We start from the raw sequence: 17,025 nt of genomic DNA, 5'->3' as shown, positions 1-17,025 counted from the left end.
TGCCTTGATAGACTAAATAAAATCAGAGTTTTTAAGTATCATATTGGCTAATTAGGCCATGTTTTGGTGCATCTCTAGTTGTACCTTTAGTCCCTCGCAGACTGAAAATTCAGAAGTTAGATCTGGGAATGGAAACACGAATTGAAATTAGCCTGAAGAGGAACTCGTCTTTAACTCATTCACTGCCAGCCGTTTCCTGATCACTAACGGCCTTCGCTGCCAGCGTTTCTCACCGTTTTTACTGTTTTTTTTAAGAGTCACAGAACGTTGCGCGCTTGCATGATCTCGACACCAAAACAACTAAAACAAAGGAGACTCACCTCTTACATCAGGAAGAATCCGTGTGTTTCGAGCGTTAACCGTTCTTTCATAATCTGTTGTTGAATTGTGATTGGCAGACGCTTTTCTGGTTCGCGCCTCACTTTTTTTTACAGGAACGGCCCAAAGCGATCTCCTAACACATGGATGTGTTGCTTCCTGATCATGTGATCTGTGACGTATGTGGATGAAGATCGGCTTCAGGGCTGAGATGTTTGTTCTCTCAGCGCGGGGGCTCGTTCCGATGCTCAAACAGTAAAAAAAAGTGCAAATGGTGACTTTAGTCATCAATGGCAGTGAATGAGTTAAAATCTTAATTTCTAACTCTGATTATGTCTGTGTCTCCTGTTTAGTGGCTAAAATTCCTGTTCAGACTCATTTCAGTGTGTTTCTGCAGAAAATGAAGTTTTCTGTGTGGTTAATTAAATGTTAGCGCGGTAGGTAGTGTGTGTGCAGCTGATTTAATGAGATACAAACCAACAGAAGTGAACATAAAGCGCTTTCACCACTTCTCAGGAACGACACAGCTGTATTATTTTAGAGGACAGGAATCTCAAATTTTCCAAGTTGGAATCAAGAATTTTGATCCCACCCCTCTGGTAGCTAATATTTTCTTCATTTTTTTTCCCCCTTTTGTGCTAACTGGCAAAATAATTCTGATTTCATGGTGGAGTCATAAATTCAAATTTCAGATATTTTACCTGAAAACGACAACCTTTCACCACACGGCACACCCAAAAACTCTGTGGAGCCTTCTGGGGATGATGAATTTCATGGATGATCAGAGCAGCAGGATTTCTGCCTTTGTGTCCGCCCGTGACGAGCTGCTGTCTTCATGGGTGTGACACCAGCACAACACAGAACCACACAGGCTTCACTCACAGCTGTCCTTGTTCTCCATCTGGGACTTCCTACGCAGGGCTCCAGACCCAGATAATAAGCACACAAACAAGCACACACAAAACGCTGATTCGGCTTGTTTAATGTGATTATTGGTTCTGTTTCATCATGATTTTGATGCTCGGCCTTTAGTTCTGACCTTAATATGTTTCCATCAGTGTTTTTTATGTTGATGTTTCCACCTCAGTTGTTTTTGTGTTCCTCCTAAAAAGAAGTCAGTTATTTTATTTTATTTTTTGTTACAAAGGATTTATTATATATATATATATATTTCTTCTCATGAAGGTGATGGTTTACTTTATGGATTCTCAGGTTTATGGAGATAACAAATAGCAACACTTTATAAATCTTCCTTGCCGTCAGCTAGTTCACCTGCAGATGTTTATTCTCATATAGATGAAGCATTAAACTTGTACTCCAAAGTTAGATTGTGTTTGTTTCTGATGCATTTTGAAGTTAAATGTACTTTTTTGTATCTTGTGCCAAATGTGAGTGCCATTTCCTGATTTCAGTTTATTGTTGCAGCCATAATCACTGACAGTTTCACCAAGTTTAAATTATTTTATTTTATACCTGAAAATTGTTCTTTCAAGAGCTAGTCACCCCTACCAGAGTCTTGAGCCTTCGGCGTCCGCCTCTGGTGAGCCTTGGGCACACCAGAGGCGGACGCGCCACACCCGAGATTTTGAGAAGTCAAGTGGTCACACAGGACGCACCGTGCCTCTGAGCGCCTCTTGAAAAGTCGTGCGATAGTCACAACATCACGCGGGACTAGAGAACAGAAAGCGGGAAGTCACTCTATTGTTTATATGTGATCCGACTTTCCATCGTGTTTTTTTGAGACTAATTCATTTAAAATGGGTAAGTACGCTATTTATTTGAATATTTCAAGATTAATGGTACTTTAAAGTTATCAAAACTGTGGCAGGGTTTGTGCCGTAAAGCCGTTCCACATTGTAATGTCTGTTGTAAAGTACTCCACAATGTTGTGAACAGCCGCTACGTCACTAGAGATAGAACTGGCAGCTATCTTCAGCGCCTCGGCGCTTCTGGGACGCGGCGCTTCGAGGTCGCGGTGCTCTCTGTGTGCCCACTCTTAACTATAGTGGCTTCTACTTAAAATGACGACATGGGCGCAACGCTGCGTGGTGCGTCCGCCTCTGGTTTGTCCCAGGCTTTACTCCACTCCCTGTTTGAAAAATGCAATAAATGCTGTTGCCTGGCAGACTGAGAGGGTGGAGCGGCTAACCAATACGCATGATATGGTACCAGCTAACGTCATAGTGTACCTCTAGCGGAAGCAGATTTCAATTCAATGCAGTGCAGAGTTTTTACCTGACGACGGCACAACACTGACAGTTTTAGGCAGAAAAGATCAATTTTAACTGAGATGCACTAAAGTGCCAAATGTATTGTCTACACGTGTCTACAGCACGATTGGACAATCATTTATGCTAAATGAATAAACATAAGCATAAACATTATATAATTTAACAGTAAAAAAAAAAAAGTTGATTTGGGGATGACTTGCTCTTTCAGTTAAAAAAAAGTTGTTTTGTTTCTCTGGTACAGTGTTTTACCAGAGATGTTTAGCATTCTGTGGATGTTACTACAGTATATATGTGTTTTTGTTACCAAATCTTCCATATCTGTGTAGTCTGGATAGAGGAATTGCTGATTTTGTTCAGGGTTATGTGCAATTACAGATCTATAGAGGCATTATACAATAGAGAGACTAATTACAACATCTGAGTTCCTTATTAAACTGTGTTGGAAAACTTGCTTGGGGTTTCTCCTTTACGTGTGTGTGTGTGTGTGTGTGTGTGTGTGTGTGTGTGTGTGTGTGTGTGTGTGTGTGTGTGTGTGTGTGTGTGTGTGTGTGTGTGTGTGTGTGTGTGTGTGTGTGTGTGTGTGTGTGTGTGTGTGTGTGTGTGTGTGTGTGTGTGTGTGTGTGTGTGTGTGTAAACTGATTCACACACACTGAAGGTCAAACTGACCACCCACTTATATCACATCATCCACATCCCCAGGCAGATGTTTGTGTGTGTGTGTGTGTGTGTGTGTGTGTGTGTGTGTGTGTGTGCCTGAGGGAGTTAGAAGTAAAACTCACTTGTCCTTCGATTTGTCTGAGTCTAAATGTTTCACGGTTGGGGAGCAATGATAGATTTAAAAATAAACACTCCTGGATTAGGAAGCGCTTTCACAGCTACCAGAGAAATAACTGTTAAGCGATGCTCACACTTGCATGCTCTTGCAGAATTGAAAATCCACTCGTAAACTACATTAGTGCCACTAAAGAAACTAATCTCCTGAATTTCACAGCCATTAAATGTGGCTATTTGCATAGAATCCTATGGAATCATGTGATGTGTGTCAGCGTTCAGCTCAGGCTGCATAAGCCTTGAACTGCTATAACATTTTTTTTTTCCATTTTCAAAAACAAGGACTGGAATTTGAACCGGACCAATATAAGAAGGCCCAGTATAGTTGTGCTTCTTTTCTCCATTAGATGTTGAGCTGCTGCGTTCTGAACAGCTTATTTAGCTAAAGTGAGGAAACTGATTGCTAATTAAATTGAAGACATGAATCAGTGTTTTAAACTGATTGGGTGTGATGTAGGGATTCTCTTTATTAAGAAATCAGGACTGGAGAAATGTAATTGTAACGGATCTGATCTGCTTATCAAATTTTTAATCTATGTAAATTCTGACCTTGATAAAGAAGTCAAAACTATCACCAAGGGAGTCAGACAGATGATAATATGCTGCTTATAGTCAAATTGCTCTGTCATAAACACTGAGGATGTAAAATGGTCCAAATACAATAAATTCTCCATCTATGTTTTCTCCTCTCTGATATAGTTCAGTGAGATCTGAATAGATACAGTTGTAAAAAACAATCACAGATAGATTTGAAGACCATTAAAACCAATGCTCTGTTTTTTTTTACACGGAAACATGTTAAATGAGAATGAGTGGGACCAAAGATGGAGCCTTGAGCAACTCCATGATGAAAAAGGGACACACAGGAAGAATACTAGCTTTTCTGGCAGGTATGACTGGATGTATTTAAGAACTTTACCTTTATTATTAATGCATGAGTGAAGATCTGAAAGTAGTGTGGTTCTGTTAAAGGCTATGGTCAGAGCCTGCAGTACCAGAGATTGATATTTTTCAGAAATCCCATCAAAATTAGGGTGTGGCCAACTGGTCTAAAAAAGCCTTTCCTAAAACATTTGATTAAAAAAAGTTGATTAATTAAAAAGGCATAGAACAGTTGAATCCAGAAAATTCTTTTTAGTAAGAGGTTCTAGAGGAGGTTTAAAGATTGTAATCAGAAACTGTTAGATAAAAAAAAAACTAAAATGTAGATGCATTAATTGCATCTGGACTGATTTGGAAACTGAAAAAGCATGTAGCGTTTTCTAAAAACACACAGAAATTATTAAGTACTTGTACCCGTTCTTGTAAAAGTTTCCCCTGAACTCTGATCTGTCCGGAAGATGTATGTTCCTGTGCTGTGGTACATGTCTTTGAACTCTCCTTCATATCGTGTTCGAGAGGGATGCTGCAGGCTCCCTCTGCCCTGCATCTGGAGAGAAACGGCATGCATCACAAACTGCCTCTAAGAAGTATGACTGTACACGTTTTTAATAAGAAACATACTTTGTCATCACACCACTCTTCGCTATAAACAACACCACTTGCTGAGGTGTGTGTTCCCATCCCAATTCCCACCAGAGCTCCAGATTCAGATCAGCTGCTCTCTCCCTCTGTGGGGAACAAACACATGACATGTAAGTGTGGTTAATTAATGTCATTGTTTCAACACCATTTTTCCAACATGAGTGTTTTACTCTGACTTAGAAACTTTCATGAAACAAAGCTGAAAGAAACCAAAACAGTCACCTTACTGGAAGAAAGGAGCCTTTGCATGGAGTTTACATGTTTTCTCTCTCTGTGTGTGTGTGTGTGTGTGTGTGTGTGTGTGTGTGTGTGTGTGTGTGTGTGTGTGTGTGTGTGTGTGTGTGTGTGCAGGAGGTTATGATTTCCTCTCGCAGATCAAAAACATGCATGTCTGGTTGATTGGTGCATGACTCAAAATTGTCCCTGTGTGTGAGTGAATGTTTGTTGATCTCAGAGTTATTGTGATGGACTGCAGAACTATCCAAGATGTCCCTCACATCTCACCTGATGACTGCAATAGATTAGATGGGCATCAGCACCCTGTGACACTACTGAGGAAGTTAAAGAGCAAGTCATCCCCTACCAGAATATTACCCCGCTCCCACTTCCTGTTTGAAAAATGCAACAAATGCTGTTGCCTCACAGACCGAGATGGCGGAGCCGCTAACAAATACACACACACACACACACACACACACACACACACACACACACACACACACACACACACACACACACACACACACACACACACACAGGCTCATAACGACATTGTGACATCATATGGTACCAGCTTACGTTCTAGGGTATCTCTTAGCTAATAGCCTTGGCAGATTTAAATTCAATTGCAGTGGAGAGTTTTTACTCCAAATTTTTGACTACACTTGTCAACAGCACGATTAGACACTCGTTTATATACTTAATCAGCAAATAAATAAATAAATAAATAAATAGATAGATAAATAAATAAAACGTTGATTTGGGGGTGACTTGCTCTTTAAGAAATCAAAACCTCCTAGTGGCTGTCTGAAGTATAACTGGCTTTTTAAATAACTGGTTGTTTCATACGTGCTCTTACCAACTGTTCCCATTTGGAAAAATTTAGGAAACCACCAGAAGTCCCTCTTCTGTAAACAAACATATGCAATCTGAGTTAAACCTCTCTGTTGTCACGTCATAAATGTTTACCTTCGGTGTTCTTCTTTCCAGTTTCTGGAAAATATAAAGTGTTCATTCAGCTCAAAGTAAGTAAAAATGGAAGAGCGCGTGTGTTTGGTGTTTCCTGACTGCTAGCATTAGGATTCAATCACACCCCACCAGACATCCGTGACAGCTTTCCCCGGCTGGCAGATGGCGATCGGAGCCGACAGCAGACGCTGTTACCGGACAGCTTCGATGTGAAATTAGGTGACAAGTCAAACAAGCGAACAGTTGTGGTAATGTTCAATTTGATGCTCTGTTTAATGGGTAGTTTTAAAAAGAAAAAGTAAGAAAAGACCAATATTGTTGTTCGCAGCTCTTCACAGATGCAGGGTGCTACAACAGCCGGGGTTGCCACCATAGGCATAACGTTCTTCTTCGATCTTTTTTAACGCTGTACCCATTAACAGCACAAGCTAGATTTATTTATGACAGAAAAAGTCTGAAATTGAATATTTATACGACGGAGCACTTCCACTATGAATAAGGTTGTTTGTTTAAACGTCCATCATCATAAACCTGTGTTGTTTAGGGTTATTTTTTCAAATATTTATTTCACATTAAATGAAGTGTTTGTCGTCTTTAATTAATTCAAACTATCTGTAGTTGTTGTATGGAAACTATTTTTAACCGGAAAAGAAACTCTGAACCCTAAGCTGTGGCCAATGAGAGAGACTATTCCTGCCGGTGGGTGTTAAACAGCAGCCGAGTCCAGGTTTGTACGTTTTAAACTCAAAATTTTAAAGTATTTTTGGACTTAATTGTCATTTATTTGTCAGTAGTTTAATACAATAAACCAGTTAAACTGCTCAGCATAACGTGAGAGGAAGCTTTTTAGTTTGTTTGTGCTAACCGAAGTGAACTAGCTGCTAGCATGTTAGCATTACCCCCTATATGTATGTAGAGACTGACTTCCGGTCGCAACAAACTCCTTCGTGACGTGTTTTGTTTTTCTTGTCTTTCCGCTTTGTTAGTGATGCAGAAACAGTTAAAGCGCTTGTAGCCCTGCTGGGTTGTCACCATGCAGTTTGGTTGCACAATTGTTGCCACTAGCGGTTTGTGTGTGTGTGTGTGTGTGTGTGTGTGTGTGTGTGTGTGTGTGTGTGTGTGTGTGTGTGTGTGTGTGTGTGTGTGTGTGTCTCAGCCACCATCTCATTGCTTATTAAACCCCCCCATCTCCCTCAGCTATATACGATGGGCTGTGTTGTACAGTAGCTGCCTGCTCTGCCACCAGCAGCAGCAGCTCTCTGCTGTCTCTTGGATTAAAACCTAAAATGAAGAGTCAGCCTTTGCTTTTTGTGTCCACAGATGGTTCGCTGGTTGCTGGTAGAGACGCTGATTGAAGGTAGAGGAGTTATTTATCTATTATTATTGCTACTGCAAAGCTAGATGGTGTTTAAGAGAGTGTGTTTCTGCAGAAAGATGAACGCAAGGAGGAGAGGTGGGAAGCCAAACAGAGGAGGAGGGAAATTTAACAAACCAAGAGGAGGAGGAGGACGAGGGAGTCGTAAAGGAGGAGCAGGTCAATTGGATTATGACGATGATATCACCCTTGATCTCGGACCTTCTCGTTCCAACAGGTACAAAGGAATCAGATGTTAGTGACAAGTTTTTCTTTTTGCAGCTTGTTTTTATGTTAACTTCACTGTTTACTTTTCAGATCTGGTAAGGGGCAATGGAGAGATGGGGGACGAGGAAGAGGACACAATGACAGAGGCAGGAATGATAGAAGGCATTCTGAAAGTGGCAGAAGGTCTCTCCCGCGGTCCCTGGAGAGTCACAGTCGTCCCCTAAAGCCAGCTGAGCACGTCAGATCAGCGGTGAGCAATGTGCCCCTGCAGAGGATCTTCATGACCAGCGAGAATCAGGAACAGCTCAAGGAGTTGCTGCGGGAACTGCAGACGCAGGATTTTGATGAGCCCTTAGAGTGAGTGGGTCCTTAACTTTTATTTTAAAAAGACATAAAATGGAAATACATTTATACCTGTTTGGTTCAGGGAATCTGGCTCAGATTATTCGGGAGTGGAGGAAGAGGAGGAGGAGTTTGATGAATTGGATCCCCGTGAGGAAGGCCAGTATTGGACAACTAATGACGAGCCTGTAGAACGAGCAGAAAGCCCTTGTAACAGGGAGTCCGATGATGAGCGCCCCACACCTGAACCTGTTATCTCTTTATTTGCAGTTGGAAAACTCTGCAGGTGATCATATTATCAAAACTGGACTTTAATTCTTTTTCAGAGGCTATTTAGTGTATTTTTTATGTCACTAAACATCTGTTTGTTTACGTTTCCCTTTGTAAAGATATGGATTTGACAGGGAGCGAAGCAGACTGGCTTTAGAGTCTGGTGGAGGAGAATTCGGAGCGACCTTGGAGCAGCTCCTTCACCAGGTTTATGTTGAGCGCTTTGGGCAGAAAGCAGTCTACCCCAGTGATCTCCAGGGTTTGCCGATGGATGAGTGTTTAAACCAGCGGGAGGAGGAAGCTCTGGCCCTTGCTGCTATTTATGGGGATCGCTTCAAGGAGCGCATTACCAACGCAGTGTGGACGATATCCCTGGACCTTCCATTCCTCTCGGAGAAAGCTGCCAAGAGCAAACTGGAGGCTAGAAACGGGGAGGGAGTTGCAAATGTTCGTGGAATCTGCAAGTTCTATCTGAAAGATCAGGGCTGCCGCTTTGGAGACAGGTGCAGGTTCAGACATGAACTTCCAAGTAAAGAGAGGTCTGGGGCTGGCTCCTCAGAGCTAAAGGGCCCAAGTCATCCTGGCTTCAGCAGCTATTCGCCTCCTGAGTATGAACTAGAAGTTCGCTTCCCCAAAGGAAACCGTTACCCACATCAGGCACCGATCGTGGCCTTCAGCACCAACGATGAGTCCGTTGAGGCTGCAGGGAGGCTCTGCGTCACTGAGAGGTTATTTGGAGAGGCGCTGGCTGCAGCTAAAAGCAGTGAACCTGTCGTTTACACTCTGATCACCTTTTGTGAGGATGAAGCTGACATGAAGGAGCTTTTGTCTGTCAGTCATCACAAATACAGCTCTGCACCACCTATAGTGGGACCTCCTCCGCCCACTCCTGCTAAGAGTAAATTTGTGAGGGGTGGTGTGTCTGAGGAAAGCAGAAGTAACTACACAAGCAGCAGGAGGGCTGCTCCACCCACCAACCAAAGAGCCGTAGACGGTGAGTGTTCAACGCGTCGATGTTTCTGACGCTTTGTTTGTCTTCCATTCCTAATCTGTGTTTCTGGTTTTGTTCTCAAAGTAAAAGAGATGGAAGAGACAGAGGAGCCGGACGAACAGGAAGAGGAAATGGAAGCGGTCCCAGTCGAGAGTGAGAGCTACGTCAATCTGAGGAAGAAGATGTCGAATAGGCACAACCAGAAGATGGACAACTTTCTGCAGGAAAACAAGAAGCTATGTCTAGAATTCAAGAGAAAACAGGTAAAATGATCAAAAACGGGAAGGAACACTTTTTCTCCTAGCCCACATCCTAATCTAACTTTCATCCAGTCATCCAGACTCTTCATGTCCATGCTGGAGCAGAGGCAGAACCTCCCAGCTTGGCAAGAAAAAGAGAACATTTTGGATGTGCTGGAGAGGTGTCAGGTGCTGGTGGTCAGTGGGATGACTGGGTATGTGATCCAAATCAGGACGTGCTGCCGGGAGTCATAACACGCCTTAAACACGTCTTATTCTTTGAACTCTGCAGCTGTGGCAAGACGACTCAGATCCCTCAGTTCATTCTGGATGCCTCGTTGAGTGGTTCGAAGGAGCAGGTGGCCAACATCCTCTGCACACAGCCTAGACGTATCTCCGCCATCTCCGTGGCTCAGAGAGTTGCACAGGAGCGGGCGGAGTGTCTGGGACACTCGGTGGGCTACCAGATTCGCCTCGAGACCGTCAGGGTACGGACGACTTTCACAACGTTTAGTCATGCCTGGCACGGTCTGATCCAGAACTTCTATTTTGTTTTCTCCTCACTCTTCATTTTAAAAATCTTTTCATAAGTCTTCGGCCACCAGGCTGCTGTACTGCACCACCGGGGTGCTGCTGAGACGTCTGGAGGGTGAGTCCGACCTCAGGGGCGTCACACACGTCATTGTGGATGAGGTTCACGAACGGACAGAGGAGAGGTAGGGGCCGTGCATGTGTTATTTTATCTTGCTGTCACATGGGTAACGTGTTTGAAGCAAGATAAATAGCACATGTTTGTGTTTCCTGTAGAATATAAATCTACAGCTAGTTTAGAAGGAGGAGGCGTGCTCAGATCCCTCCAGAGCTTCCTGTAAACTTGTAGAATTGTCTTTAAGGATTCATTATTAGTTTTAAAAGTTCTTTTTTTGGCATTTCCTTTCATATTTTGGTGCTATAATTTCCAGGTAGAAAGGTGACCCATTAGTGAAATTATAGGTTTTTTTTGGGGGGGCTGTTTATTTTTAGTCAGCAAACCTATACTATGTCACAGATGTGATTCACTCTGTGGTTCTTTAAACAGTTCGGCTCAGCTAACCCCAACAGTGATTATCAGTGATGCTGGTTATCAACGCCATCGTTGATTCTGGCTTTCCACATTTGGGTCTCTGCACCAGAGTTTCCCAGTGTGGCTTTGTACATAAAAATATCTTACAGATGGTCTCATCCGGCAGCAAAAGGCCATAAAACCAGATCCTACAGCACAGGGGGGTGCTTAACAGTGAGTCTGATATGAAACACGACTGATAAACAGAATCTAATTGATGGCAGAGGAAGGAGCGTGCATACAATAAAGTTACAAAGTCAAGAACATGGCTTCACAATATTAAAAAAAAACATGCAGCTGAGGTGATGTCATTAAATGTGATGATGTCATTTGAGATCAATTTTCTTCCCCATTCTCTGAGAATCTGTGAGTTAATTGTTAAGCTCAGTTTAGTGTTTTTCCCCCCAAAATAAAAGTTTTTAAACGTTGAAACTCTTGAGTTTTTCCACAGCAAATGTTTTCTCAAAAGCAAGTCACCCAGCTAAATTCCTAATTATTATTAAGATGTTTTTTGAAAATATTTATTTAGTGTCATTTAGTCCTGTTTTATTCTGTGAAGCCCTTTAAAAGCATTCCAGTTGAAAACAAGTGAACAGCTACAGATGTATCTTTGTTCCCGTTATCATTCCTCTCAGAGTGACGTGTGGCACAGGAGTTACTGTAAGTGCTCGCCCCGTAATCGGAAGGTTGCAGGTTCGAGCCCTGCTCAGTCTGTCGCTGTCGTTGTGTCCTTGGGCAAGACACTTAACCCACGTCTTCTGCTGGTGGTGGTCGGAGGGAACGGTGGCGCCAGTGCTCGGCAGCCTCGCCTCTGTCAGTGCGCCCCAGGGCAGCTGTGGCTACATTGTAGCTCATCCCCACCAGTGTGTGAATGTGTGTGTGAATGGGTGAATGACTGATTGTGTTGTAAAGCGCCTTGAGGGGTTCCAGAACTCTAGAAGGTGCTATATCAAATACAGGCCATTTACCATTTTTCAAGCCATTTTTGTTGAAATTGTCCATTTCAGTGATTTCCTGCTGCTGGTGCTTAAGGACCTGATTGCACAGAGACCAGACCTGAAGATAATCCTCATGAGTGCCACTCTCGATGCTGCCCTCTTCTCAGATTATTTCTTTGACTGTCCAACAATCCACATTCCTGGTAATCCCTGTTACGTTTATAAAAATCACATTTACCTGGAACCTCATTCTTCACATCTTCCTGTTTACCATTTCCAGGACGAGCCTTCCCTGTGGACCAGTTTTTTCTCGAGGACGTGATCGCTAAAACTGGGTAAAGCGGCTTTTAATTAAACCCGACCCGTGACTGCAGTCTTAATAAACGATCACTAATCTGTGTGCAGCTACGTCATCGAGCATGGCAGCCCGTACATGCGCTCGGGGAAACAAAGCCTGTCTTCAACAAGCAAAGGGGATCCCAGGGACGTCGTGGATGACTTGGGAGATGATGTTTGGAACTTCATGTCTTTTTGTAAGAAGGATTTTGTTAAAGACTCGATTCCTGACCAGCAGTTGGGTCTGCAGGAGCTCATCATCAGATACAAAGGTGAGTTTAGGAGCATCGTTTGGTGTTGAAACAAATAGAAAGGCTCCGATTATCCTTTACCTCGGTTTCCTCGTGTATTAATCCTTCGTCAAAGTGTGGAATAAGTGTGAGAAATGATTAAGCTGTAGCTAATAAAGGGTTCCTGCTCCTCAGCCTGATTGTTTCATCTAAGCATCTGTCTGATTGAGCCTGCAAGTGACTCTCTTTAATCAGCGGTGCAGCTGTTCACTAAAACCAGCGGGAAAATGCAGCTTCGTGATTGGCTATGGCTGCATCCAGCTGTCTCCATAGTTGTTCCCTGGGGCGTCATTTATCAGACGTACTTACGTACTTAAGTATTTCATGCATAGGAACAATTCTACGCATTTTGTGGTATTTATCCTTTTGAACTTGTGCGTAGAAACGTTCCTAAATGTAAGAACATATCTGACTGAGCGTACGCACAGCATCTAGTAGCAGAACTGGGAAGAACAATACCAAATGTCTCAGTCATCCAAATGTGTTTCTCATCCACTAATTTTATTAATCCAGTGTGTAGTTTTGCCAGTGGAAAAACTGCTTTTTCACACAAATGGTGCTAAAATCAGTAAAAGACACCTGTGACCGATGGGAATCTGACATTATATCATGGCTGATCTACCAGAGCGTGCTCTCTGGAGGGAACGCGTTCTCCGTGAGCGCACTGATCTCAAAGGAAATCCTTCTGCTATGCTCTGATGTGGGACCCTTTGTGGCGCGACAGACAAACCTCACGAATCCGATTCCAGTTCAAATTTTATTTTACGACTGTGAGAACCCCCCAGAACCTCCTCTCCCCTATCATACATGCCGTGTTGCCAAGGTAACCAGACTGAGTGACAGCTCGGAGGCAACAGCTCAGCTCAGACAACATTTCCAAATAAAACGAACTTCAAACAGAATGACTCCTTAAATGTAAACGACAACCTCTCCTTTGTTCCCACCACGTTTTTAACCTCTGTAACTTGTTTGGTTCTGTTGCACTTCGGCAGCCAGCGTTTCAAGCTCGTTGTCAATGAAGTTTTTCTTACTTTTTATAGAAGAAGAAAAAAACAGGGAATCCACTCACGTGCTTATGATGTAGCGTGACCAAATATGGTTAATTGAGGGCTTTTCTCTATGCAAATGGCTGTCAACAAGCACGAGCGCCTGAGTAGGCACAAGTGGGATTTATCAACAGCTGATTGAGGAGGAACGTGTGTACGAGAGGCCACCGCATGTCTCATAAACCAGACTTCGGGCTGTTTGTACGAACATTCTAAATTCCATTCGTAGGGTAGAACATGAGCACGTTTCCACCAATGTTTGATAAATGATGCCCCTGGTCTCATTTCTGTGTCTCATGCAGACACGGATGCTGCTGAGGCTGCAGGAAGCTGCTCCCTAACTTCTGCCGTGTGTTTTTAGTTTAAGATGTTTTGTAAAACAACAAGGGAAATCACATCCTGCTCTCGTCCTCGTTCATCCTCGCCATCATTCATTTATGTTTACAGCAGGCCAAAAGCAGCCTTTAAAACTGGTGTTGGATATCAAGCAGCATGGGGCAGGCACCAATGAAGTTGTTTTTATTTCTTCCGATAGACACTAAGAAGTCTGTGCTTAAAACTATTTCTGCTATGGACCTGGACAAGATCAACATGGACCTGGTGGAGAGCCTGCTAGAGTGGATAGTAGATGGAAAACACAACTATCCACCAGGTAGGAGTCAGCCGAGTTAAAACTCGACTCGTTTCTCTGTGCTCATCTGTTACCATGGCGATCATGCTTGCAGGGGCTGTGTTGGTGTTTATGCCAGGCCTTGCTGAGATCAAGATGCTGTTTGAGCAGCTGCAGTCCAACAGGATGTTCAACAACAGGGGCAGATCCAGGTGTGTGTGTGTGTGTGTGTGTGTGTGTGTGTCTTCAGAGACAAGCTACATGCTGACTGTATTTGTCTCACACACCAGGTGTGTGGTGTACCCACTCCACTCATCCCTCTCCAACGAGGAGCAGCAGGCGGTTTTCAGCCGCCCCCCTGAGGGCATCACAAAAATCATCATCTCCACCAACATCGCTGAGACGTCTGTAACCATCGACGACGTGGTGTATGTCATCGACTCTGGCAAGATGAAGGAAAAGCGGTAATCTAGACTTTCAAAAGAAGAACCACCTGTTTATATTCTGATCAGAGCTGAGCAGTTCTGTGTGTTTTTTCCAGGTATGATGCATCCAAAAGCATGGAGAGCCTGGAGGACTCGTGGGTTTCCCGGGCCAACACGCTGCAGAGGAAGGGTCGGGCGGGTCGCGTGGCCTCAGGGGTCTGCTTCCACCTCTTTACCAGCCACTGCTTCCATCACCAGCTGTCCTCGCAGCAGCTGCCTGAGATCCAGAGAGTGCCTCTGGAGCAGCTATGCCTGCGGTAGAGCCATCTGTTTGCACCAAGTAGCTTGTTTTTGTCTCTGTTAATCCAAATAATGGAGTTCTTATGTTGCTTTGACAGAATTAAGATCCTAGATGTGTTTGCGGAGCAGCCGCTGGAGTCGGTTTTCTCTCGGCTCATCGAGCCACCGGCTGAAGGAAGCCTGGAGGCCGCCAAGCAGCGCCTGCAGGACCTGGGGGCTCTGACTGCAGACGAGAAGCTGACCCCGCTGGGTTACCACCTGGCCTGCCTGCCTGTCGACGTGCGCATTGGAAAACTCATGCTGTTCGGAGCCATCTTCCGCTGCCTCGACCCGGCGCTCACCATCGCTGCCAGTTTGGCCTTTAAATCACCATTTGTAAGAAACGCCTTTATCTCTGAAAAACACTTCATTTATTCTTTTTTATTCATTGTGACTGAAAACAAACTCTTTGATTATTTATGTAACAAAGTTCTGGTTTACTTCCAGGTGTCTCCGTGGGACAAGAGGGAGGAAGCCAGTGAGAAGAAACTGGCCTTTGCAGTGGCCAACAGTGACCATCTGGCATTGCTGCAGGCGTACAAGGTACTCACCGTGCTTATTCTGGTTTTATCAAACCTACGGTGTAATCACGCCGTCTGTGTGTGCGCCAGGGCTGGTGCTGTGCTGCCAAGAGCAGTAACCAGGCGGGCTTCGCCTTCTGTAGGGAGAACTTCTTGTCATGGCGCAGCTTACAGGTCAGGCAGCAAATCTGAGTGCAGGTATTGATCCTGGCTGTAGAAATGACCTAAACCATGGGACGTGTGCAGGAGATCGCCAGCCTGAAGCGTCAGTTTACGGAGCTGCTGTCCGACATCGGCTTCGTTAGAGAAGGACTGAGGGCCAGGGTTATTGAGCGGATGTCCTCCAAGGGCACGGATGGCGTTTTGGAGGCCACTGGGCCTGAGGTGAAACAAGTGCACACACTAAATCAAACATTTTACCCTGATCGTCACTGTAAAAAAAAAAAAAAAAAAGATTCTAAAATGGTACATTTTTTTCCATCCAGGCCAATTTAAACTCTGGCAACATCCGGCTGATGTCGGCCATGCTATGTGCAGCTCTCTATCCCAACGTGGTGCAGGTGTGTGTTTGTCGTTTTCAGTATGTGAGCGTGAAGCTTTCATGAACCTGAACAGGTGTTCGGTGTTGGATCCAGGTACGAGCTCCGCAGGAGAATTACAAAATGACCAGCAAAGGGGCGGTGAAGATGCAACCAAAGGCCAACGAGCTTCGCTTCGTGACCAAGAACGACGGCTGCGTGCACGTGCACCCGTCGTCCGTCAACTACACGGTGCGATGAAACGAAACGGAGCGGCTGTTTTTACAAATGTGTGTATCCTGAGGTTTCTCCTGTTTGCATGTCAGGTTCGCCACTACGACAGCCCCTACCTGGTTTACCATGAGAAGGTGAAAACCAGCCGCGTTTTCATCAGAGACTGCAGCATGGTGTCCGTCTACCCGCTGGTGCTGTTGGGAGGAGGTCAGGTCAACGTGGAGCTGCACAAAGGGGAGTTTGTCATCTCACTGGACGATGGGTGGATCAGATTTGCTGCAGCCTCACATCAGGTCAGGAAAACCGCAGCTTAGACCAATTCCTGCATTTTTAAGGTCTTTATGACTTTATGGACTTAAAAAAAAACTAAGTGCAGGTTGTGTTTTTTATTTATTTATTTTTTTTACCTCTCTTTAAACATTAATACTCTCCCTGTCTAGTTTTATTAAAGGAGTCAAATGAGTCGTTTTTGTGGTTCCAGGTGGCTGAGCTGGTGAAAGAGCTGCGCTGGGAGCTGGACCAGCTGCTGGAGGACAAAATCAGGAACCCAAGCATGGACCTATGCAGCTGCCCCCGCGGCTCACGTATCATCCGCATGATTGTCCACCTCATCACCACCCAGTAGCTCGGCTGCTAAACGCCTCCATTTTGGTTCCCTCACAGGCTTAAAACGCACTGAGCTCTAAATAAAAACATCCATCACCGCCACAAAGTGACTCTTCAGATAGATTTCTGTAATGACTGGAAAAAACCCATGAAACTTAGTTGAGGTTTCTTTTAAAATGAACTTAGCATCAATTATATTTCTTTATCTGATATTTTTTAATGGAAATTCTGCCTTGAAAGTTGAACCCACAGCTCTATACTGACTTTTTTATGCACAGATAACAAAGGTCTTGTGTTCAAATGTCCAGCTAATACTGCATGTGCAGTAAACTGTCAGCTCTATTTAAGGTTGTGTTTTACTCACAACCGAGATCGTTTCTCGAGTCCACATTGGATTTTTTAAACTGAAGTGGCTGCATGCTGATGAGTATTCATTTATTTGTGATGCATGACTGGAAGATCCCAGAGTGCTTGCATGGTTTTCAGGTGATTACATTTAATGAATGTATTTTCATGTCAAAACAATGTCCGAACTACACTTTCA

General features: G+C 44.0%; 1 protein-coding gene across 3 annotated transcripts; it reads left to right on the top strand.

Annotated features, from left to right (window-relative positions):
* The first annotated feature begins 6,227 nt into the window (after window positions 1-6,227).
* On the top strand, window positions 6,228-16,568 carry dhx57 (DEAH (Asp-Glu-Ala-Asp/His) box polypeptide 57). Of its 3 annotated transcripts, none has more exons than XM_015957259.3 (25): window positions 6,228-6,311; window positions 7,413-7,449; window positions 7,523-7,684; window positions 7,765-8,031; window positions 8,102-8,302; window positions 8,406-9,280; window positions 9,362-9,540; window positions 9,610-9,731; window positions 9,809-10,004; window positions 10,108-10,232; window positions 11,626-11,759; window positions 11,837-11,891; window positions 11,962-12,164; window positions 13,764-13,880; window positions 13,954-14,050; window positions 14,129-14,302; window positions 14,380-14,580; window positions 14,662-14,938; window positions 15,050-15,145; window positions 15,214-15,297; window positions 15,370-15,507; window positions 15,609-15,683; window positions 15,759-15,893; window positions 15,968-16,168; window positions 16,357-16,568. In XM_015957259.3, the coding sequence occupies exons 3-25, from the start codon at window positions 7,527-7,529 to the stop codon at window positions 16,498-16,500; spliced, it is 4,254 nt and encodes a 1,417-aa protein (XP_015812745.1). In that variant the 5' UTR covers window positions 6,228-6,311; window positions 7,413-7,449; window positions 7,523-7,526; the 3' UTR covers window positions 16,501-16,568. The 3 variants fall into 3 exon arrangements, with proteins under 3 accessions (XP_015812745.1, XP_054595589.1, XP_015812737.1); XM_054739614.2 differs by lacking the exon at window positions 6,228-6,311 and adding an exon at window positions 6,324-6,340; XM_015957251.3 differs by lacking the exon at window positions 6,228-6,311 and adding an exon at window positions 6,703-6,819.
* Window positions 16,569-17,025: the final 457 nt, after the last annotated feature.

Source organism: Nothobranchius furzeri, chromosome 1, assembly GCF_043380555.1.
Source record: "Nothobranchius furzeri strain GRZ-AD chromosome 1, NfurGRZ-RIMD1, whole genome shotgun sequence".
NCBI classification, from domain to species: domain Eukaryota; kingdom Metazoa; phylum Chordata; class Actinopteri; order Cyprinodontiformes; family Nothobranchiidae; genus Nothobranchius; species Nothobranchius furzeri.
Note: the sequence above shows the minus strand (reverse complement) of the source record. Positions and strands in the feature narration are given on the sequence as shown.